This window comes from Cimex lectularius, unplaced genomic scaffold, assembly GCF_000648675.2.
Source record: "Cimex lectularius strain Harlan isolate CLEC.00 unplaced genomic scaffold, Clec_2.1 scaffold249, whole genome shotgun sequence".
Classification (NCBI taxonomy): domain Eukaryota; kingdom Metazoa; phylum Arthropoda; class Insecta; order Hemiptera; family Cimicidae; genus Cimex; species Cimex lectularius.
Window position 1 is genome coordinate 207,240 of NW_019392808.1, and position 23,912 is coordinate 231,151.

General features: G+C 38.5%; 2 protein-coding genes across 3 annotated transcripts in view; one reads left to right on the forward strand and one right to left on the reverse strand.

Annotated features, from left to right (window-relative positions):
* LOC106668993 (activating signal cointegrator 1 complex subunit 1) overlaps positions 1 to 23,912 on the reverse strand; it is a 30,985-nt gene that overhangs the window by 5,998 nt on the left and 1,075 nt on the right. The window lies entirely within an intron of this gene.
* Positions 593 to 22,643, forward strand: LOC106668992 (dynein heavy chain 8, axonemal). Of its 2 annotated transcripts, XM_014398222.2 has the most exons (59): positions 593 to 1,514; positions 1,577 to 1,710; positions 2,484 to 2,573; positions 2,638 to 2,764; positions 2,829 to 3,001; positions 3,066 to 3,264; positions 3,317 to 3,480; positions 3,542 to 3,718; positions 3,779 to 4,000; positions 4,057 to 4,158; positions 4,230 to 4,376; positions 4,437 to 4,711; positions 4,861 to 5,074; positions 5,201 to 5,326; positions 5,384 to 5,607; positions 5,671 to 5,839; positions 5,899 to 6,214; positions 6,272 to 6,413; positions 6,484 to 6,967; positions 8,715 to 8,895; positions 8,962 to 9,160; positions 9,217 to 9,355; positions 9,426 to 9,589; positions 9,699 to 10,194; positions 10,248 to 10,447; positions 10,517 to 10,688; positions 10,745 to 10,890; positions 10,952 to 11,090; positions 11,162 to 11,819; positions 11,900 to 12,185; positions 12,252 to 12,390; positions 12,457 to 12,677; positions 12,735 to 12,918; positions 12,978 to 13,118; positions 13,175 to 13,270; positions 13,334 to 13,585; positions 13,655 to 13,850; positions 13,913 to 14,064; positions 14,128 to 14,445; positions 14,523 to 14,859; positions 14,927 to 15,449; positions 15,528 to 15,773; positions 15,840 to 16,608; positions 16,672 to 17,019; positions 17,083 to 17,733; positions 17,801 to 18,112; positions 18,180 to 18,315; positions 18,408 to 18,813; positions 19,122 to 19,437; positions 19,499 to 19,614; positions 19,682 to 19,958; positions 20,412 to 20,598; positions 20,656 to 20,917; positions 20,977 to 21,216; positions 21,276 to 21,443; positions 21,503 to 21,644; positions 21,696 to 22,007; positions 22,067 to 22,228; positions 22,443 to 22,568. In XM_014398222.2, the coding sequence occupies exons 1-59, from the start codon at positions 752 to 754 to the stop codon at positions 22,566 to 22,568; spliced, it is 14,763 nt and encodes a 4,920-aa protein (XP_014253708.1). In that variant the 5' UTR covers positions 593 to 751. The 2 variants fall into 2 exon arrangements, with proteins under 2 accessions (XP_014253708.1, XP_014253707.1); XM_014398221.2 differs by having other exon boundaries at positions 5,201 to 5,607; positions 22,443 to 22,643.

Consider the following 23,912-nt stretch of genomic DNA (forward strand, 5'->3'; position numbering starts at 1 on the left):
AAGAAAGGAATTAAAAAAACGGCAACGGATGAAATCAAGGAAAAAAATGTTCCGGATGGCGAATCGAAGTACGACATAATTCGATACACTGTCCATATGGCTGGCAATTTCACTAAATTCGCAGATAAGGGCAGCGTCCTTGCGAAATAAGTACAATGGAGTAAATACATAAAATAAACACATCAGATTTGGGAGCAAATAACATTTATAATATTAATCAAAGAAAGGCTATGTGTACAAGTAGATAAAAAATTATCAAAAGAATCAATATGAAATTATAAACTTTCTTTGTTAACTTTATACATTACTAAAATATAAAAGAAAACACAATTTTGACGAATTCACAACTCATATTTATATAACGTACATATAACCAAATGTTTTTTACTTTTTTCATCTGAGTGACTCCATATTTTTAATATATTTAACATACTCAAATAGATTTTCTGAAAAAAGTTTTTGCGTAATATTGAAGTATACACATTAAAATAAATGTACAACACAATAGTATTAAGAAAAATACGCTTAACAAGTTATAGTAAATATATTTTTTATTTGTTCAAATTATAAAAATGTGTTTTGTAATATAAATAGTTAGTCTTTTGTCCTTGCTTTTTATTTAAATAAAATGATTAGTCACCTTGTGGCATTCTTCACATCAACTTTTTCTATTTAGAGTTTTTAGCTTTCCCTGATACCTGATTAATTTTTATTTTATACAGTTTTTATCCACGTTATCTCTTTATAAAAAATGCCTCCAAAAGCCGAAAAAAAGAAAGTCGTGTTTACCGGGGTGGAAGGGGATGCTCCCGAAGAGAAGACGGAACAGTATACGTCTACAACAAACACGACGGAGACAACGAGAACGGTAACAGTAACGAGCGAAGATACAGGCTCGTCAAAGAGAGTGGCCAAGGCGAAGAAGACCAAAGAGAAGAAGAAAAAAAGACAGAAGAGCAAGATCAGCACGAGCACCAAGAGTACTAAGAGTACCAAGAGTTCGAAGAGCAAATCCGGTAAAATGGACATCGTGACAAGCTCCTCCTTAGCAAGAAGAGAAAGCCGAAAATTCAGTAGAGGCAGTAAACATACGCTATCTATCGACATGAGCTCAACCACCAGTGCTGAACATGCAGTTGTTGAGCCCACTCCATCTTCATATCTTGAACAAGTACTGAAAGAGATGAAAGACTACCAGGTATTCGATCCTAATCCTCTTATGCAGAGCGTAATAGAGGAAGCACACCAAAGGGCAGAAAGAGAAGCACGCGAAGCTGAAGAAGAAGAGCGACGAAGACAAGAAGAACTCGCCAGAGCAGAGGAAGAAGCTAAACTGAGAGCACTGCAGAAGCCAAAGAAGAAGAAAAAGAGGGATAAGACACCTAAGAAGAAGAAGGAAAAGAAAGCGCCACCTACAAGGATGAAGACGCCAGAAATTAAAAAGCCCCCTAAGGAAAAAGAAGTCCTCGCATCCGAATCGGCTCCGGAGACAGAGATCGAAACCACTCCAACAGGTACGTAAAACTTAGGTTTAACTCATACTCAACCCAGCCGTACAAATGATTTCTTCTTTCAGAACAACTGCGCGAATATTCCATCGTTTACCCAAAGTTTCCTTGCGATATCCCTGCAGCGTTCCACAACTATTTTGGGCATAAGGTCGGTGTGGGCGGGATGCAGGATTTTGAAAAGGACAGGTCGAGAAAGCAGGTATTTATTCATTTTATTTCTAGCCGGCTGCGACATTACTGTGTTTTCATTCTACCTGAACGCTCCACGTGAAAATAATTTTTCTTCAGATAACTATGATCGTTTCTTCTTCATCTCTGACTTTCGAAGCACACAACTATTTCCACGGGTCTAAATGATAGGAAAACATCGTACTCAATTTTTGAATTTTCTTTTTAAATCCATATGTACATCACACATGTAAAAAACTGTCGGTCTCTTCTAGCTGCGTCATAATGAAAAACAAAATATCTCTTACGGTTGAATGTAACAGTTGCTTCAAGTTGCATCAATTACATATTTATCAATTTTTAAATTAAAAACTTAAATATTTAATATTTCAATGTTTTATCTAAATAATTAAAAGAAAAATGGCACAAAATTTATGGTAACTTAATAACTTTTGACTTTTTTTCCCATAGCCTAATGATAAAATTCCAATTTTCACGCAGGCGCAAAATACTGGTGATCACTTTCCTGTTGTATATCATTTAAATTATATATGTAAATATTGAGTAATGTTCAAAATGATATCGTGAGAATTAGTTATTATAAATTTCATTTTAAAAGGATAAGTGATTTAATTATTTTTTGTAAATTAAAAAAGGTAACAAAATAGATGATGATGTTTTACGGCAACATTTTTTATTTCTCCTAGTTTTTAAATATAGCAAAGAACAGAATTTATTCTTTGCTGTGAAAATTGAAAAAAGTGTAAATTAATTAATTCCATTTTTATTTATTTATTCGCATAGCAATTCTCTGATCCGGAACGTGAAACTAGGCTTCAGAATATTTCGCTACAACAAAAGGAACTTATGGATGTAATCGCGTTCTGCCTGGATGTAATATACATTTTATTTTAATTACTACGTAATCGGTAGTCATCTAATTATATGAACGCATTAGATGCCGTACAATGAAATCGAAGCCGGCTATGTAGATTTTGCAGAGCACGTCGAACTAATCGAGAGCCTGTTCCAAAAAGGGGGAAGAAAATCGCTATTCTTTAGTGTGCACAACTACCCAAAACCAAGTAAACATAGCTGATTTTTTTTCCCTTTAAAATCTGATTAAATTAATACGCATATTGCTCCCAGCTTTTCAAGATGCTAAGGAAGGTAAAACGGATAAATACGTGCAAAGGCAACAAGAAAAAAAACATAGGGTTATTGTGAGCAGTGGTTTCGACAAAAGAAATTTCGAGAACGGAGTCGTCATGGTGTATAGGATAAAAAATAATTTTCAGTTTGACCAGCGGTCATTTCCTGATGTGCGAATCCTCTTTTGATCTGTTTCAAAGTTCGAATATGTTTTTACTTCATATCTTATTTTAGGAGTACTACTTCGTCACCTTTAAGTTGAATCCACACACGCCAAATCAACTCTCGGGTATTTTCCATTATTTGGAAAAGATAGCATATCCAAACGTGAAGGCTACTTCTGACTGGGGAGAGCTCATGAAGTCATACAATGGTCCCTGGCAGAAAAGAAATTTCCTTCTCACACTCAACGACTTCGTCAACTTTCTTTCAAGTAAGTTCTCCATAAACATGCCAAAGCACAGGGACTGATTGTTGTGTTTCAGAATCTCAGAAAGATTGTGATAACTGCATAATGTTCCATGTGGACCCGGAAATTGTGGAAGAAGTCATGGGGTCTCCCGAAGGAGTCAAGAAAGCCGTCGAAAAAGACGAACTCCTCGACAAATTAGAGGTCGAAGTCATGAGATGGCTATCAAAACTTGAAGCTGTAAGTTTAATCCTTACTAATCCTCGATAAACATATATTCACTGCCAATTTTAATTTCTAGGCCACTGTGCTATCAGAAAAACTTAGAAGTGAGAGCGGCCTAGTAACTCCGAACGTAGAGCTTGGGTATTGGCGCTACATTCTCACCATGTTCGACGGCATACTGGCTTTTTCGCAATCTACTGAATGCGCAGCGTACGTTCGGCCCCTCAAGAAAGTTCAGTCGTCTGTTGCGGCAGTACGTTGAGACCTAACGATTAATTGATAAATTATATATTATACCTGTTGTTCTTTTAAGCAATGGGAACCGAGAATAAACCAATGTAGGCTAATAAGACAAGAAGCATTCGAAAATGTTTCATATTTCAACATCCTACGCGACTACTGGGAACGTCTGAGTAAGACCTACCCACCTGATACTGCTCTCTACCTCCCTGGGTTCCTTTACGGCTTCAAGCAAATGTTCCTCTACTCGCGTTACTACAACACGACTAACAAAGCAGGGCAATTTATCAAAAAGGTATAATATTTTTATTTTGAAAATATAGTAATTGAACTAATAAACTGACTTTTCAGATCACGAATTTGATGCTTAAAGTATGTTTGAACTTTATAACCGATGATAATCAGCATTCGATATGGACTATGAAAAAGTCGGATGTTATTAGCAAAATAAACGTAAGAAGGGAAATAAAAATACGATAATAAAACGGGTATTTATAATAAAACCGTGAATTCTGGGCTTTCAGGAATGTCTTTTGTTTTATGAAAAATACGTCCTCATATACGATGACTGCGTGCAACAAATGATAGCCCACCCTGAAGAAACCCCATTTGGCTGTTCTAAAATGTTTGTCTTCGGGAAATTCGAATCCTTCAAAAAACGCTTGCTAAAGGCAAGTATTAAAAATTTCCTCATAGAGCCACTATTTCTAAAAAAATTTAAATATTCGCAGATAGTAGACCTTATCCTTTCGAGAATCCAGTACTCGATATTGGACTCGTCCAAAATTGAAGGCATAGACATATTTTCCCGACACATTAAAGATTTTTACAACTACATGACGGAACAGCGATACGACCCTTTGGACCATCGAGAACCAAGATTCGATGCTGATTACGACGATTACCTCAAGAAGCTGGGTAACGAAGAGCAGGCCTTGCAGAGGTTCATGATCACGACACTCGACACTATGCCTAGTATGACCTCTTGGATTCACATGCTAAACCGGTAATTTTTCTTTTCACACTTACAGCTGAAACTAATAACGACACAATGAATTGTTTTCATTACGCTTTTATTGTTTTTTATATGAATATAAAACAAAGATCCTTTAATCAGAAGAACTTTAATCAGAAATTCTCTAACAATACTTTTAGATTTGAAAAAATCAATCTGGCTTGCTTCAACTTTGAAGAAGCAATATATAACGTTTTGTTTCTATACCTCGATGAGATGGAAAGAGTAAGGGATATCTATAACAAGTTCAGGGACAAGCCAATACTGCCTAGAATCATGCCTCCAATGTCAGCGAGGATAATGTGGATAAAATCTTTAACAGCAAGAATAGAAAACCCTATGCTGATATTCAAGGTATTGCAAATATTTTAGTACAATATGACCATTGAAAAGGCTATTTTTTGCGTGGACCTAACGCATTATAATAATAAAACAACTATGATTTAACAAGTTTATTATCAATTTTGTACTGTGTTTTAGAAATACCGCAGTAGTAATTTGCCATTATTGACCCAAAAGACGACAATTTACTACAACTCGCTCATGGAGACGTTCATATTTTATGAAATGCTCCACCAAAAGGCAGTCTTCAAAAAGTACTACGCTGTAAGTTCTGTAACTCCCAGGGTCAGGAGACGGTTAGTAAAATCGGATTGTTTTCAGATTGAAAAAGCGCTCAACAACCCCCTTCTTCTATACAACAAGAAGGATGGATTCCAGATCAACTTCCACCCATGCATAAGAGAGCTCCTCATGGAGTTGAAGCACTTCTGTAAATTTGGCTTGAAGATTACCGATCTTCAGAAGATGCACCTACTCTTCAAAGACGAGATGCTTTACGGGCACGAACATCTCCGCGACCTCATGAAGAAATACGGTGAAATTATGTAATTAAAAACGACGCATTAATGTTAAAGCGATAGAGATAATTCATTGATTGTTCTCCGCAGATCGAATGTTCCTCATTTATTCTGTAACCTGGTCAAGCCTTTGCTGATAAATTTGGAAAAGTGCTTCGAACCGTGCTTGAAAAAGTTGATGTGGACATCGTTAGGGTTAAACAGGACTCTCAACAAGATAGCCAACATACTGGACTCTGCAGAAAGATTCATCAAAGAGGTGATACTGCTTTTATACATTACGGTAACCGCCAATTACGATGTTTCTCTTTCTTAAAGGCGAACGATATTAAAGAGACGAGGATAGACGCCTCTTTGTCTTGCATCGAGAATATGTCGTTTATCTTCCTCACGACCGAGGTACACGACCACCACAAGCTCCTTCGGCAAAACCTCGGCCTACAGCAGCGAATCCTCGATGTACTGCAGATAAGGTCTGAGAATCTTGAGGTGACCGTTCTCGACCTGATCAATCGATTTGTCAGCAAAGCAGAGATCAAGCAAATTGACCCGGTGAAGCGCTATTACTGGTATCATTCGAACAAGATTATCATCAAGTCTAGCTCCGTTACGGATGTCTTAGTGACTCCGGACGGTATGTAAATGTTCACCATATTTTAAAGATATAAACTATAATGGCACTTTTTTACAGTAATCAAAGCAAGACCCACGATACCAACTACAGACCAGTACAGAGAAGACTGCATGGAACTGTTCAACTATTTCAATCAAAGAAGAGTTGAAGCGATGTCGAAGGCCACTAAAAATTCATTAGAAACGTTGATTTCAAGAGTGTAAGCATAAACTAACGTCATGTATATGTATAAAACGGTCATATTTTTGACGTTTTCGTCGTTCTTTCAGGCCGAGACACGGAACAAAGAAGATCAAGCCAATGTTCACAACGTCCATAGTCCTCCAAAAGCCGAACATCATTATAAAGCCCTCGATGGACGAGATGCAGACCACAGTGAACAAGATAGTCGCCGGTGTGCTGCGGGTATCGAGGGACCTGCGGCCGTGGGGATATCACCACCTCTTGCCGGGCAAGTTCCGCGGCAACACGCTGGCCAATCTCAACTTTGGGGAAGTCAAGGAAACGGAGATATTCCAGACCGGGCTGATCGAACAGGCCGATCACAGGATAACGGAGATGCCCGAAATTACAGATGAAGAGGTCGACCTGCCGGCTCTTTCTCAGAGCCAGACGCAGGTCTTCGACAAGCGCGGGCGGCCGCTGGTCAGTCTTTACAGAGCCGTCAACACTAATAAGGACGTCGTGAGGCAAGTGGTCTCCCTTCAGTCCATCTTCCACACCGTTGCACCGGAGCTCGAGGAGAAACTCAAGGTGATTTTATATGCATTGCTCCAAATCTCACTCGTGAAATATTTTTAAAACAACACTTAAAACTCGTAAGAAATAACAGTCAACAAAACGTGGTTTGAATAATAATGGCAAATTAAAACAAAAGAATGGGTTAAAAACAACTGTCTTCCAATGCTATTGTTATACGGTATAATTTTAGAACTTCACTTAATGCCTTCTTATGCTAAAAAAATATTTTGAAAGTTAATTAAAACAATAACGATTATCCAATTAAACCATCTTATTGAGTCTGTCTTTAAAAAGTCATAATAATATATTTTTACTACCTTGTTACATTACTAATTCTACATGCGTATGAATTTCCCCCTCCATTTGTATATCGATTTAGTTTACACTAAAACAGTTGTTTTTCCAACTAAACCAAAATGAAGCTCGTTATTATTCAGACGAAATTTCTTCTCAAACTTATTTTAACATAAGCATCTACCTAGGACTTATATTATCTGTAGAAATAAAAGAAACTCTAATTTATTACGTTGGTCGATTGTAACCATATAATTTTGTTGCATTGAATAAATGAATAATAATTAATATTTAAAAAGAGATAATATACATTAAATTGAAAAAATTTTCGCGGATTCATAATAATTATATACGTATTTTTAAAAATATTTGCTTGAGGGTGTTCAACACGATAACCTTGGTACTATAAAGTAAACAATATTGCTCATCTATTTCTCGACGGAGGCATTTGACCTAGTCTCGCTCACCTACTATGTCATCCTTTAGTCCTTCCCCTCGGATCACGGTTTAAAGGGAGGATCGGCACCGAACTTTCCACCCATCACGCTAATCAAAGCTGGCGTTCCACAAGTAGGTATCCTATGACAAATCCTCTACACCATCTATACTGCTGACATATCAACACTCCAAACACACAACTCTCAACCTATGCGGACGACACCGCGATCTTATCTGCATACTCCAATCTTATCCTAACCCCAGAAGCAACAACACCTGAACCTCTCATGGCCGACTGGTGCACTCGGTGGCGGATCAATTTAAACGATAAAAAAGTTATATTTACATTCACTCATCAGAACTGTCCAGAAGCGCACATAAACACCAAGATTATACACCAAACCAAGTCCGCTACCTTGGGCTTCAGTGAGATTAAATGGAAAACGACAAGAACTTAATAAAAGATATGGACTACTCACATACCGACTGGGGCCAAAACCTACGCTAAGAATGCATAACAAACTAACCGCTCACAAAACATTTGAACTTCCAGAGTCGAACTGAGCGGCTCGGCCAACCCTCCAAGATCTCCAAACTTTTCCGCTGTATCATCAACGCTCCATTTTACGTCACCAATCAAATGATCCATAAGACATTCAAATCCCATTCATGGAAGTGGAGGATCTGATCAGATCACACTTTTCTCAATTTCCACTCTAAACAATCCTTCCACCCTACCCACTAGCCCAAACCCTTTGCTCTACGTCCCACCCTTACAATCTTCCACATCGTTTAAAACGGCGATGGACTCATGACCTCCTATCTTAATTACTCCCAATTAAATGACGACCTGTCAGATGGTATATAACTACACTATTTGCCCAACGTACTATCATCTTGTGTAGATAGAAATAAATAAAACTTAAAAAAGGAAAAATGTAATATTATAAAAAGAGTAAAATATGTAGAAAAACCATTAAAACTTTGTCTATTAGTAAATAAATGACCGGTATGGTTCTTTTCACAGCATCTTTATATGTTTGAGCAACTATGGCTAGAAGACAAAAAGGTGCGAATAGCACGTTTCTTACGGCGCAAACCGGCTTCATGTCATGTAAGAGAGAAATTCGTCGAATACGACAAACTGGAAGAGCGCATCAACGCACTGCCGACTCAGGTCGATGTGATGCCTTTGGAAATTACATTCGGTAAGTAAACGGAATCCGTTGTAAACAAGCGTCATCGATTTCTTAAACGAATTCTTAATCTTTCAGACAATTTCAACAACGCTTTGTTGAACGAAGTGCAACACTGGAGAGAGACGCTCGGTGACGGCTTGAAAATCGATTTTAGAAAGAGGGCGGACGATCTTTCGGCTTTTCTAATGGAACATATCGCGGTGTTGGAAAAACCTGTGAAGGATCTGGCGAGCGTGAGAATAGCTATGGCTTGTCTTGAAGACATCAGAAACAAGTTATTAGCACTTATTTTAAAAAGTTTCCCATCTTTACAACATATTCACTTTCCAGCTTTGTGGAAATTGACCAAGAGCTTGACCTTATCGAGGATGTATATTCCATTTTATCAAGATACGACATCGAAATCCCATTGGAAGATATGGAAATCACGTACAGTTTAAGACCTAACTTCAAACGCATGCAGAAAACAGTAATTAACCAACCGCTGAGAGCAGTTTTATTTGAAAGCCTAATGATTTTAATTTTTTGATATTTTTAAGGCACTGCAACTACAAGAACTACTCTGTAGCCTGCAAGAGCCGATGAGGAGAGAACTTCTAAGAGGGGTGGCCAAATTCCAAAAGGAAGTAGACGATTTCGAAGTGGAGTTCGACGTCAATGGTCCGATGGTTGAAGGCATTCCTGCCAAAGAAGCTAGCGACAGGTAACGAAAGGATTCTAATTAACTCGAATTACAGTAATGTATCGTTGAAATCCTATGGTTCATGGTTAACAAAATCCATTAACAAAATAATCTAAATTATTTATTTCAGAGTGTTGTTGTTTCAAGATCATTTTGATCAACTGTGGGATAAGTATTTGACCTTTAGCAGCGGTGAGCGACTGTTCGGACTTCCCGTCAAAGAATACCCGACGCTAATCGCCAAGAAGAAACAATTCAATTTGCTAACCAAACTCTACGGACTCTACCTGCTTGTTAACAAAACAATTGACGGGTACTTCACAATCCCCTGGGCCAAGTTGAATATAGAAAAGATCAACGATGAACTTCTCGACTATCAGAACAGATGTCGCAAACTACCAAAGGGCATGAAAGAGTGGCCGGCTTTTAAAGAACTTAAAAAGAAAATTGACGACTTCAACGAGAGTTGCCCTCTGCTCGAGATGATGCTTAACAAGGCGATGAAGGACCGCCATTGGGAGCGTCTCGAGGCCCTGCTCAATGTCAAGTTCGAAGTGGACTCGTACGACTTCACCCTAGGGCACGTTATGGAAACCAAACTTCTTGATCATAAGTTTGAAGTCGAGGTATAAGATTTGAGAATTTAAACAATTCAAGAACTAACATTTTTATTTTGAAGGATATATGCGTAAGTGCCATCAAAGAAAAAGAAATTGAGGCGAAGCTAGGACAAGTTCAGGCAGAATGGAAGAATGTCAAATTAGAATTCGCACACTTCAAGAACAAAGGAGAACTGCTAATCAAAGGTGCAGAGACAATGGAAATTATCGCTTCCTTAGAAGACAGCATGATGGTTCTCAACTCACTCGCTTCCAATCGGTAAAAACCTTTTCTTTGAAATTATTTATCTAAGAGCACGCAATTAATTCCCTTAAACTATTTTCAAAGGTTCAACAAGCCGTTTAAAAAAGAAATTCAGCAATGGGTTTACAACTTGTCTACCACCGGAGAGGTCCTTGAAATGTGGCTAATGGTACAGAATCTTTGGATTTACCTTGAAGCTGTGTTCGTCGGTGGTGATATAGCTAAGCAAATGCCCACGGAAGCCAAACGATTTGGGGTAATAAGTACAACAACACATAGGAATTTCACAACTTAACGATATTTCATTTATAGACAATCGACAGAATGTGGGTGAAAATAATGCTGCGAGCAAGGGAAATCGTAAAGGTAATTGATGTTTGTGTGGGTGACAGCACTATGACGACCACCCTGCCTTATCTAGCCGAACAGCTCGAACTTTGTCAAAAATCGCTTGTTGGGTAATTGAAATGAAATTCTCTTTATATAAAAAATAATAATAATACTAATTTCTTTGATCAGTTATTTAGAACAGAAGAGATTGATGTTTCCTCGGTTCTTCTTTGTATCGGATCCGGTCCTTCTCGAGATCCTTGGACAAGCTTCCGATTCACATACAATACAGCCACATTTGCTTAGCGTGTTTGAAAACATAGCGAAAGTAATTATTTAGTTCATAACCTATAATAATACCTTGATAAGTTTATTTTACAACGTAGTATGTATATTCAGGTGGCGTTTTCTCCTAAAGAGTATGACAGAATAATCTCCATGATTTCAAAAGAAGGAGAAGAGGTGACTCTGGACCGTAGTATTATGGCTCAAGGTGGCGTTGAGCACTGGCTCGGCCTCCTCCTAAAAATTTCAACTGCATCAGTAGGCTCGATTATCGCCAACTGCTGGGATTTTATGAATGATCCAGAATTTCGAGTTCTGAAGATGCAGACCCGTTTCGTGGCGCAGGTCGGCCTCCTCGGACTCCAGATGCTTTGGACGCGAGAGTGCGAGAGAGCGTTTCGAGAGTGGAAGTGGCGACCGGGAATTATGAAAAAGACCAACCGGTATTTTTTGGCTATTCTGAACTTGCTTATCGATCAGACGACGCGGGATTTGAGCAAGTACGATCGTGTCAAATATGAAACCCTTGTCACGATTCACGTCCATCAGAGAGATATTTTCGACGATCTGGTCCAGAGGGAGATCAGAAACCGAAGAGATTTCGAATGGCAGAAACAAGAAAGATTTTATTTTCACGAAGAAATGGAGTACTGCATCGTTAAGATCACCGATGTTGAGTTCATCTATCAAAATGAATTTATGGGATGTTCAGACAGGCTCGTCATCACTCCTCTCACTGACAGATGCTACATAACCCTCGCGCAAGCTGTCGGTAAGTAATCATATATAAATTAATACTACATTTACATTTTGTATAAAAAGTATTTATATATTAACAATGATAATTGTAAGGAATGTCAATGGGTGGAGCTCCTGCGGGACCAGCTGGAACAGGAAAAACCGAGACAACCAAGGATATGGGGAAGTCACTAGGAAAATACGTAGTTGTGTTTAACTGTTCCGATCAAATGGACTTCAGAGGTCTCGGGAGAATTTTTAAAGGACTGGCTCAGTCTGGTTCCTGGGGCTGTTTCGATGAATTTAACAGGATAGAACTGCCTGTACTGTCTGTCGCAGCTCAGCAGATCTGTATCTGTCTGATGGCAAAGAGAGAGAAGAAGCCCTGGTTTATATTCAGGTAAATAAATGTTTAGTCGTCAATCAAAGTTCCAGTTGGAATGATACATCAATATTATTTGCTTAGTGACGGCGATAAAGTAAATGTAAATATGGAATTCGGGATTTTCATCACGATGAATCCAGGTTACGCAGGCCGGCAAGAATTACCAGAAAATCTAAAAATTATGTTCCGGTCTGTTGCCATGATGGTTCCAGATCGTCATGTAAGCACTTCTAATTAAAATTAAATAATTTTAGAACTGATTTTCATGAGTAAATGTAATTTTCAGATAATCATTAGGGTCAAGTTGGCCTCCTGCGGGTTCAGAGAGAACATAGATTTGTCACGTAAGTTTTATGTTCTGTACCAACTTTGTGAAGAACAACTTAGCAAGCAAGTTCACTACGATTTCGGTCTTCGCAACATATTGTCCGTGTTGAGAACAATGGGGGCGCAGAAAAGGTCCAATAAGAACGATTCGGAAGAGGTTGTCCTTATGCGAGTCTTGCGGTGAGGTCCCCTCCCATAGTTTTTATGGTTTGTTTTATTTCTTTATTGTTATTTTAGAGACATGAATCTGTCAAAACTTGCGGACGAGGATGAACCCCTCTTCATGGCTCTAATCGAAGATCTTTTCGTGGGTTTGAAATTAACTTTCTCAACCTACAAAGATCTCCAAGCGGGAATACTACAGACATGCCAGAAACAAATCCTAACCAATTGGCCTTCATGGAATTTGAAAATCGTTCAGGTTGGTAGAAGTAATTTAACTAGCAGCGGTTCTTCCATGAATATCGTGTACTTTTCCAGTTATACGAAACTTCCTTGGTACGGCACGGACTGATGACAATGGGTCCGACTGGTTCCGGCAAGACCACCTGCATCAAAGTCTTATGCACGGCTTTCGGACACATTGGAAGGCCTCACAAAGAAATGAGAATGAATCCAAAGGTTATGATCGAATTAAATATAAGATAATTATAAAATAATAATGTATCCATGTTTAGGCTATAACTGCTCCCCAAATGTTTGGACGACTTGACGTAGCGACTAATGACTGGACTGATGGAATTTTTTCGACTCTATGGCGTAGGTCTCACAAGGTAATAAACAATAATGATTAAAAACAGTAAAATGAATTATTTAAACCATATATTAAATTGCAGATTAAACCTGATGAGAACGTATGGATAGTGCTTGACGGGCCCGTAGACGCTGTATGGATCGAGAACTTAAATTCTGTGTTGGACGATAATAAGACCCTTACACTAGCCAACGGCGATAGAATTGTAATGGCACCCAATTCAAAGCTAGTCTTTGAACCTGACAACGTCGATAACGCCTCTCCTGCTACCGTATCCAGGATGGGAATGGTTTACCTATCATCATCAGTCCTCCCTTGGATGCCCATAATGGATGTATGCAAGCCGATACCTGCCAAATTTACTTAACATTGGAAGAAATATTTTTAAATAAATGTTGTGTAGGGATGGTTGAAAAAAAGAAGAACGATAGAATCGAAAACGTGGAAACCTTTGTTCGATAAAATATACGACGATGCACTTACCTTCGTCCAGACAAAGTTGAAAGCAAAAATGAAAATCTTGGACGCCCTGTACATCAGGCAGACTTGCGATTTACTCGACGGATTGGTACCTGCAATTACTAAAGAAGAAAGTGAAAGTAAATAACCTAAACTAATTTTAAAGTGTAAAACTTCAATTTGTCGTTACCACTTTTTTCAGATCCTGTGGAGTTGACTGAAGGTATGCTTGAAAAGTATTTTCTATTTGCGTTAATGTGGAGTCTAGGGTGTGTGCTTGAACTTGAAGAGAAAAAAAAGCTGGAAACCTTTTTCCTTGATCACAAATCGAAATTGTCTTGGCCGGAGTGCAAAGTAAGCATTCATTATCTTAGTACTACATACGTTCATAACACAATAAATGTTATATTTTTAAAGGGAGAACTAACTATTTTCGAATTTCTTGTTGACGAGGACGGCACATGGATGAATTGGCTGATGAGGGTAGAAGAGTATAACTACCCCGAAAAATATGTGCCAGAGTACGCTTCAATTTTGGTGCCTAACGTTGACAACGTAAGGATGACGTTCTTGATTCACACAATAGCCAAACAACACAAGGGCGTCCTGCTGATCGGAGAGCAAGGAACGGCAAAAACGGTCATGATCAAGGGTTACATGCAAAGTTACAACCCAGAAGAACATCTGAAGAAAAGCTTGAACTTTTCTTCAGCTACCACTCCTAACATGGTTCAGGTAAAAATTTTGTAATTTTTGTATATAGTAATTTTGTTTCTGTAATTTCCTTTTCGGTCCTAATTTATTATTTGTAGAGAATAGTGGAAAGCTATGTCGACAAGAGAGTTGGTATGACTTACGGTCCTTCGAACAACCGTAAGATGACTGTATTCATTGACGACATAAACATGCCGGTGATCAACGCATGGGGTGATCAGATTACGAACGAAATCGTGCGACAACTCATGGAAATGAAAGGGTTCTATTCACTCGAAAAACCAGGAGACTTCGTTACGATCCAAGACATTCAGCTGATAGGTGCTATGATACACCCGGGTGGTGGCCGTAACGACATACCCCACAGACTTAAACGACAATTCAATATTTTCAACTGCACACTACCTTCGATGAATTCCATGGATAAAATTTTCGGTAATAAAATTGCTGTTAAAATTATTCGTTTAAAAATAAAAATATTTCATTATGATCGTTATTCAAGGCGTACTTGGAAAAGGATATTTCTGTGCTTCTCGTTTTAAACCTGAAATAGTTGCATTTATACCCAAACTTGTCCCTCTCACAAGGATTCTCTGGACGAAGACGAAGAGCAAAATGCTTCCTACGCCGGCTAAATTCCACTATGTGTTCAATCTTAGGGATCTCTCGAGAATCTGGGAGGGCATGTTAACTATCCAAGATCCAGAACTTCCAAACCTTGAAGTACTCATGCATCTTTGGAAACATGAATGCACTCGAGTGATAGCAGATAGATTTGTTAGCGCGGACGACCACAAATGGTTCCAGATTACAATGGTGAAAGTTGTCCACGACGTACTGCTTAACCCCATAATGGAAGAATTGAGGCAGAAAGCTGAAAAAGAAGAAGATATCGTCGCGCCGTTTAAGTTCGATTCAACGGAAACGTATTTCGTCGATTTTCTACGAGACATGCCTGAACCGACAGGTGACGAACCAAGCGATGAACCATTGACTACTCCTAAAATTTATGAAGAAGTTCCAAGGTAATTCACATCAGGTGTAATGCTTCCCTCATTTACCTTTATAAATTATACTATACAATGACCGTTTATATATTTCAGTTGGGAATTTTTGAAAGAAAAGCTATTACAATACATGGAATCTTTCAATGAAGTGGTAAGGGGTTCGAAAATGGATCTCGTATTTTTTCACGATGCAATGGTCCATTTAATGATTATATCAAGGATAATACGCACACCGAGGGGGAGCGCTATACTCGTGGGTGTCGGTGGATCTGGTAAACAGTCTCTTACAAAACTAGCATCGTTTATCGCTGAGTATAAATATCACCAGATCATATTAACAAGGTAACTTTATTTGATAAATTAGAAACGAATATTGTACGTATATTCCAACAACAATATTATTTTCAGAATTTATAACGTTCAGAATTTCATGGACGATCTAAAGTATTTATACAGGACAGCAGGAGCACAATTGCAAGGTATAAGCTTCATATTTACGGACAATGAAATTAAAGATGAGGCGTTCCTGGAGTATCTAAATAACATTCTGAGTGCCGGCGAAGTTGCAAATTTGTTTGCGAAGGACGAACTTGATGAAATTACGTCCGATCTAGTCCCGGCATTTAAGAAAAAGTATCCCAGAAAGGCAGCTACGAATGATAATCTTTATGACTTTTTCATATCCCAGTCTAGACGGAATCTCCACATTTGTTTATGTTTCTCTCCTGTTAGCGAAAAATTCAGGTCCCGAGCAATGAAATTCCCCGGCCTGATTTCTGGATGCACCATGGATTGGTTCTCGAGATGGCCGCGAGACGCTTTGGTAGCGGTATCACAACATTTCCTGGGGAACTTCCCTATAATAACCACACCTGCGACGAAGCAAGCCTTAATAGAGCTAATGGGCCAAGTTCAAGACCAGGTAGCAGATGCTTGCATAGATTATTACGACAGGTTCCGACGAAAATCTTATGTGACGCCGAAGTCCTTCCTTGCCTTCCTGGTTGCCTACAAAGAGATCTATTCAAAGAGGCACGCGCATATCGAAAAACTAACTCTTCAAATGAGCAACGGTCTTCTTAAATTGGCAGAAGCCGCAGAGGGTGTTGCCCTGCTGAAAAAAGAACTGGAAGAAAATGAAAGGGAAATAGCAGAAGCTAACGCAGCGGCGGAACTTGTGAGTTGTGAAGTCTAACCTGCATCAAATACCTTACTAATCATAATAATTTTTTTTTATCAGATACTCCTCGAAGTGACAGAGGCTGCCAAACAGGCTGCAAAAGTTCAGGCGGAAGTCAGATTGAAAATGGAGAGGGCGAATGAACTTGTAAAGCAGATCGCAAAGGACAAGATAGAAGCAGAGCGACGCTTGTTGAAAGCAAAGCCCGCTCTCGACGCAGCAGCTGCGGCGTTGCTCACAATCAAACAGGCCGATATTGCGACGGTCCGAAAACTAGGTAGTCCGCCCTATCTCATCACAGTCATCATGGACGCTGTGTGCATACTTTTTAACAAGAAAATCAACTATCCGCTCAAAATAAATCCCGACAAAGGTTTTATAGTACCGAACTGGGGAGAGGCCTTCAAAGTAAGTAAACAAGTGTTACGTTTGAAGCTAGATTTCAAACTGTTTTCTGATTTATTTCTTTAGGTAATGGCAGAAGTCAAATTCTTGGACAATTTACTGACTTTCCCAAAAGATAATTTGACAGGCGAAACTATAGATTTGTTGATACCGCATTATCGCTATCCCAACTTCAATTTCGAAATGGCAAAACAGGCTTGCGGTAACGTAGCAGGTCTTCTGAAATGGGTTGTCGCCATGGGCCAATTTTACAACATTAACAAGGACGTGTTGCCGCTGAAAGCCAACTTGAAAATGCTAGAAGGAAGGCTAGATAGGGCTAAAGCAGAACTCGCGAAAGCAGAGGCTCTTCTTGCAGAAAAAGAACGAGAATTGAGGGCGGTTCAAGAGCTTGCAGCAGCGGCTCTCAAGACGAAGAGAGATCTTCAAGCTAAGGCCGATCGTTGCAAAAAGAAGATGCAAGCAGCCACTGACCTCATCAGCGGCCTTGCCGGAGAGCAAATTCGTTGGACACAGCAGCTCATTCTTTTCAAACAGGAAATAGAGCGACTTATCGGTGATGTACTTCTATTATCAGGGTTTCTGTGTTACACTGGACCATTCAATCAAGAGTATAGGTTAAATATGCAAAATCAATGGTACGACGAATTGCTTAATTTGAAAATTCCAGTAACCAAAAATATCGATTATGTCGATTGTCTCGTCGATGCTGCAATCGTAAGAATTTAAGTACTAAAGGTCTATGAAGGACTTATTAAAACCAAAATTTATCTTTTTATAATAGATAGGAGAATGGAACATAGATGGACTGCCAAACGATGAACTTTCAATTCAAAACGGGATAATTGTAACTCAAGCTTCACGCTACCCGCTTCTCATTGATCCCCAGAGTCAGGGAATCACATGGATCAAGAATAAAGAAAGCAAACACGACCTTATGGTCACGACATTAAAACATAAGTATTTCAGGCAACATCTCGAAGATGCTCTTGCTTTGGGAAAACCACTTCTGATCGAGGACATATTCGAAGAGCTCGATCCAATTTTAGATAATGTTCTTGAAAAGAATTATATCAAGATTGGTACTTCTATAAAAGTAATCATCATTGTTATAATCTATTAAGCATAAAAAAGCATAAGTGCTTTAATAAATGTAACTGTAGGTCAAACTGAGCGACAAAGAATGTGACGTAGTACCTGGATTTAGGCTCTACATAACTACTAAATTAGCGAATCCTTCTTACTCCCCTGAAATATCCGCAAGAACGTCTGTAATAGATTTCACCGTAACATTGAAAGGTAATAGTCATCATTATACACAAACATTTTAAAAGTTTATATCAACGGTTTGATAAATATAATAATATTGACTTTAAACTTTTGGTGCTAAGGTCTCGAAGATCAGCTACTAGGCCGTGTGATCCTTAAGGAGAAATGCGAGCTTGAAACGGAAAGAACAAATTTAGTAAAGGACGTCACATACATGAAACGAAAAATGATAGAATTAGAAGCCAATCTTCTCAACAAACTGAACAGCGTCAAGGGATCACTGGTCGACGATGAGACTGTCATCGAAGTGCTCAACATCACCAAAGACACGGCTGCGACTGTACAACAGAAGCTCAACATCGCCTCGGAAACAGAGAAAAAGATCAACCTGGCAAGAGAAGAGTACAGACCTGTAGCTAAACGAGGCAGTGTTCTTTACTTTTTGGTAGTCGAAATGTCTCTAGTCAACTGCATGTACCAAACATCGTTGGTGCAATTTTTGGAGCGATTTGATCTTTCTATGAACATGTATGTCAACTTTCAGCATGTCCAACAACATTCTAACTATAAAATAGCTTAAAACTTTAATATGACATATTTTTGCAATTTTGTAATAATCGTGTTGCGTATAAAAATATATATTAATGGCAACAATCACCAGATTAAAGGTTAGTAAGTTATATAGATAAAAATGATTTAACTCATATTAAAAAACTACAGGTTTGTTTTTCAATATTAATAACTATGTTATGAAGATGTAAAAAGTGATATCTTATCGTAATTTCAAAGCAGATGTATACAAATGTTTGCCCTATTTAATCATGTAATTCTTTCAGGGCTGAACAAAACGTGTTTGTTGGGAAAAGAATTCAGGCAATCATCGACTACTTCACCTATGACATATTCAAGTACAAGAGCCGAGGTCTGTACGAAACGCACAAGTTCCTCTTCGTGCTTCTCATGGCTCTCAAGATTGATCTCTCGGGTGGTAACATCACTCACAAAGAGTTTCACACGTTCATCAAAGGAGGTGCCGCCCTCGACCTCAACGCTGTACCACCGAAGCCACACTTTAAATGGATCACCGACACGACCTGGCTCAACATCGTTCAGCTCACAGAAATCCCGACATTCACGTTCTTAATAAACCAGGTGAATTATCAAAAAATGACTCTTATGTCTCTCTACGCACTATACTGATTGTTCGTTGTAGATTACTCATAACGAAAAAGCTTGGAAGCAATGGTTTGAAAAGGAAGCCCCTGAAGAAGAAATTCTGCCCGAGGATTATGAAAAACGAGACATATTCAAGAAAGTACTGTTGATTAGGTACTTATTAAGAGTAGCACTCTCTTAAGATCATAAAAACCTATTACCTACGTAATGTTTTCCGCAGGACTATGTGTCCCGACCGAATTTTCGCCCAGTGCAAAAAGTACATAGCATCGTCCCTTGGTGAGCCATACACAGAAGCCGTGATTCTTAAAATAAACACACTTATCGATGAATCTCGACCAAATACACCTATGGTTTGCTTTTTGAGCATGGGATCCGACCCGACGCCGTTAATTGAAACTACATCGAAAAAATACGAGATGAAGCTGCATCCTCTTTCAATGGGACAAGGCCAGGAAGTACACGCCAGAAAAATAATGAGCTGGTGCATGACTGAGGTGAGTAATGATTTTTTTTATAGTGTCCATCCAAATTTTGTGGAACTCCATAATAAGTTTATAGGTAGGATATAAATTGTCATTTCCACAATAGGCGTTTATTTCGTCAGACGCGTTTTGGTCTAATATAGGCCATCTTCAGTAACGTTTTTAAAAATAAAGTAGTGACGTCTCACTCTGTTAAAGTGGCCCTCCAGCGGATATATGTCCGAATCGTCATATCACCCATTCTTGACGGACTACTCGCCGTCCGGATATCCACTTTTAAACTTATAAATATGTAACAAACCGTCAAACTATTTTATTTTTTAAAAAGTCACTGAAGATGGTCTATATCAGACCGCAACGCTGACGAAATAAACGCCTCTTGTGGAAATGACAATTTATTTCCTACGCATCAACTTGGTAATGATATTGTCCACCTGGAACATTGATTAATTATCTTTTTTTAAGGGTGGATGGGTTTTGCTACAAAACTGCCATCTGGGATTAGATTATATGGCAGAGATTTTCATCTTACTGACCGAAACAAAGGAATTCGAACCGAGCTTCCGGCTCTGGTTGACGACAGAAGTTAATGAAAAGTTTCCTATAAACCTTCTTCAGATCAGTCTCAAATATACAAACGAGCCTCCTCAGGGTGCTTTATAATATTTTTGTTTAATCCAAATATTTTTTAATTTATGAACAATTTTAGGAATGAAAGCGGGCTTATTAAGAACGTACAGCTCTATGCCTCAAGAAACTCTAGACTATACACATCTTAAACAATATCATCCATTAATCTATGCTATTTCATTTATGCACACTGTCGTACAAGAAAGACGTAAGTTTGGACCTCTTGGCTGGAATATCCCATACGAATTCAACTTTTCTGATTGGAACGCATCCATACTTTTCATCCAAAATCATCTCGATTCTATGGACAAGACTGTCGGCGTTGACTGGGCTTGTGTCAGGTGCGGATTTTTTTTTTTTTTGTTATTTTATTAAACATATACTTCGATTTTTCGAACAGGTATATGATCGGAGAGGTGATGTATGGAGGCAGAGTTACGGACGATTACGACAAACGACTTTTACTGACTTTCACAAGGGTTTGGCTGAAACAGGCCCTATTTGAGGATAAATTCATGTTTTACCCTGGTTATGGCGTCATGAAATACAAAAACACAAGCGAATATGTTAACGCGATATCAAAAATGTCGAGCGCAGATCCTCCGCCGGTTTACGGCTTGCACAACAACGCCAACATAACGTATGCCTATTTTCATAGTTTAATTTTCCAAAATTACATCCATACGTTTCTATCACAAGGTTTCAAACGAATTCGATAACAGCAGTGCTGGATACGATTTTGAACATCCAACCTAAAGAGTCTGGTGGCGGTGGTGGGGAAACGAGAGAGTCTGTAGTCGGAAAGCTTGCAGACGAAATGTTACATAAAGTGCCGAAGAACTATGACCCATATGAGGTCAAAGCAAGGTGAGAGAACAGTTCGTGGCATAATTGTTAACTTAATTATAACCCGTTTTTCTTATTAGATTAAAAGAGATGGGCGCTATAAACCCCATGAATATTTTCCTCAGACAAGAAATAGACAGGATTCAAAAAGTAATTTCTCTAGTGCGAACTACTCTCATTGACCTCGAACTTGCTATAGAAGGAACAATCATCATGAACGAAGTATGTAAAAAAGACGGTCTGTCTCTTTTTATTTGACGAGTTAATTTACAGGCGCTGAGGGACGCTCTCGACAATCTATACGATGCTAGGGTACCGGCTAGTTGGAGCAAAGTTTCCTGGGTATCATCATCCATCGGATTCTGGTTTACCGAATTTCTCGAGAGGAATCACCAGTTCTCTACTTGGATTTACAACGGGCGGCCCATCACCTTCTGGATGTCGGGTTTTTTCAACCCGCAGGGCTTCCTCACCTCCATGAAGCAGGAGGTCGCCCGGGCGCACAAAGGCTGGGCACTCGACTTCGTCTCCCATCACAACTCCGTGCTCAAAGTTGACAAAGACGGCCTCAAAAACCCGCCATCGGTGAGTCCTTGAAAAACAAAGTTTATTTCATACAATAACAACGATGACTTAAATTTTAGGAGGGCGTTTACGTATATGGCCTCTTCCTGGAAGGTGCCGGCTGGGAATTAAGAAACGACAGGCTCACAGAAGCTGTACCGAAAGTACTTTATGCAGAAATGCCAGTAATTCATATTTTTGCGATCAACACTCTTGCTGCTAAAGATCCAGAATTATATCAGGTAAATTTTAACCTTTTTTCCTGTTGTGTGCCTTGATATGCAACAGTACTCTAGATTTTCTTTGAACCACCATTTTCTGAAAGTTCTATTGCTTCAAAAATAAGCAAGTTTCTTAAATTAAATTTCAATAATCCTCTCCTTTTTTTAAACCAATTCTTCTACTTGTTTAGCTCTATTTTAAAACCAAATGTTTTAATTATTTTGCTTGATCTAGTGTCCCGTTTACAAAAAGCCGAGAAGGACTGGGCTGAATTTCATAGTACCACTTTGGCTCGAATGCAAATACACCCCAGATCATTGGATAATGAGAGGGGTCGCTCTACTGTGCGACGTGAAGTAAAGAGATAACAAAAATTACAATTAAAAAAAAAATCAATAGCGTGGTAAATTGCCATAAAAAATACAAATTACTATAAAAATGATGCTTTATATTCTACTAGATAAGTAAGTAGTCAATTCCAAACAATATTTTTTAACAGATATGTTTAACTTACTGAAGATTAATCACTATAATCTTTCTTTCTGCTGTGTGTTAAATAAAATAAAAATAAAACTCCAGCTCCAGCTTCAAATTAAATTTAGTTAAATTCAAATTTAACTAAAGACCTTACTGCAGCTCGGTCGTCTCCGATTTTCCTGCTCTGACCGTTTTTGCTATTTTTCTAGTAACCTTGAATACCACACAATTATAAATACAGCATGCGCATCAAATATAACAAATTATTAATATAGACGTCTTTTCTTGCACATATTGTCTCTCAGTAATTTAAAATATCCGTTACGAAAAACATATTTGTGTGTGAAATTAATATAGGCCCTGATGATGACCTTTAAATACGTCGAAAGCTTAGCAGCTTTTTTAAAAAAAATAGCTTTTTTCTTCAAGACCTTGATCCAGAGTGATCGAGAATAAAGAATTGGTCGATACTGTAACATTGAAAACTAAAATAATACTCAAATTATTACTACTTTGCTTTACAATGAAGAGAAAAACGCAGCAAAAGAACTAGGAATGCTATTAGATTCAATTAACGACATGCAATCTTCTTTTTTCACATAAAATTTGTGGTAATTCAGTATTTACAATATATCGATTTTCTGTAACATTTTTGACCTGCAACTTTGAAGCTGAGGATTTATACTTCCCAGATTTGTTGGTGAAACTTTTCTTCTCATTGCCCGTTATCAAAGCTGGACAGAGCTATGATGGACTATGATGGTTGGCAAATGGAGACAGTGGGTTCCCCCAGTTCAAAAGTCACACACGTGATGCTGCCTAGCAGCTAAGAGTTCCTTTACAGTGATGTCATTTATGATGTAGCATCACACACCCGAATACATTAAAAACACTAAAAAATCGGGTTTTTAGAAATTTTCGGCTTCTGTCACTTTTCTTGTAGGTGGGCTATATAAAAAAAAACATTTAACGCAAAAACAATTGAAACAAAAGACAGAAAAAAAAGAGTCAGTCCTAAATTTAGAGTTAAACTATTACCTGAAAATTAGCCTAAACGGCAAAAAACTTGACAAGAGTACGCCATTTTTACAAGACCGGATGTTTACAAAGACTACCGCGTCTTTCAAAATCCGATTCGGACGCGCTAACAGTTAATAGACGCAAAAACTACACTAACGCTCTACATCCGCAAAAATTACTGAATCGGCTATAGTTGCAAAACTAGTG

What these genes read in the sequence shown, in the direction of transcription:
- LOC106668992 (XM_014398221.2), top strand. Translation starts at nt 752, where the DNA reads ATGCCTCCAAAAGCCGAAAAAAAGAAAGTCGTGTTTACCGGGGTGGAA. An exon ending in AGCTCGAGGAGAAACTCAAG is followed by an intron (nt 6,968 to 8,714) that starts GTGATTTTATAT and finishes TTCTTTTCACAG; the next exon opens with CATCTTTATATGTTTGAGCA. An exon ending in GCCAAAGAAGCTAGCGACAG is followed by an intron (nt 9,590 to 9,698) that starts GTAACGAAAGGA and finishes TATTTATTTCAG; the next exon opens with AGTGTTGTTGTTTCAAGATC.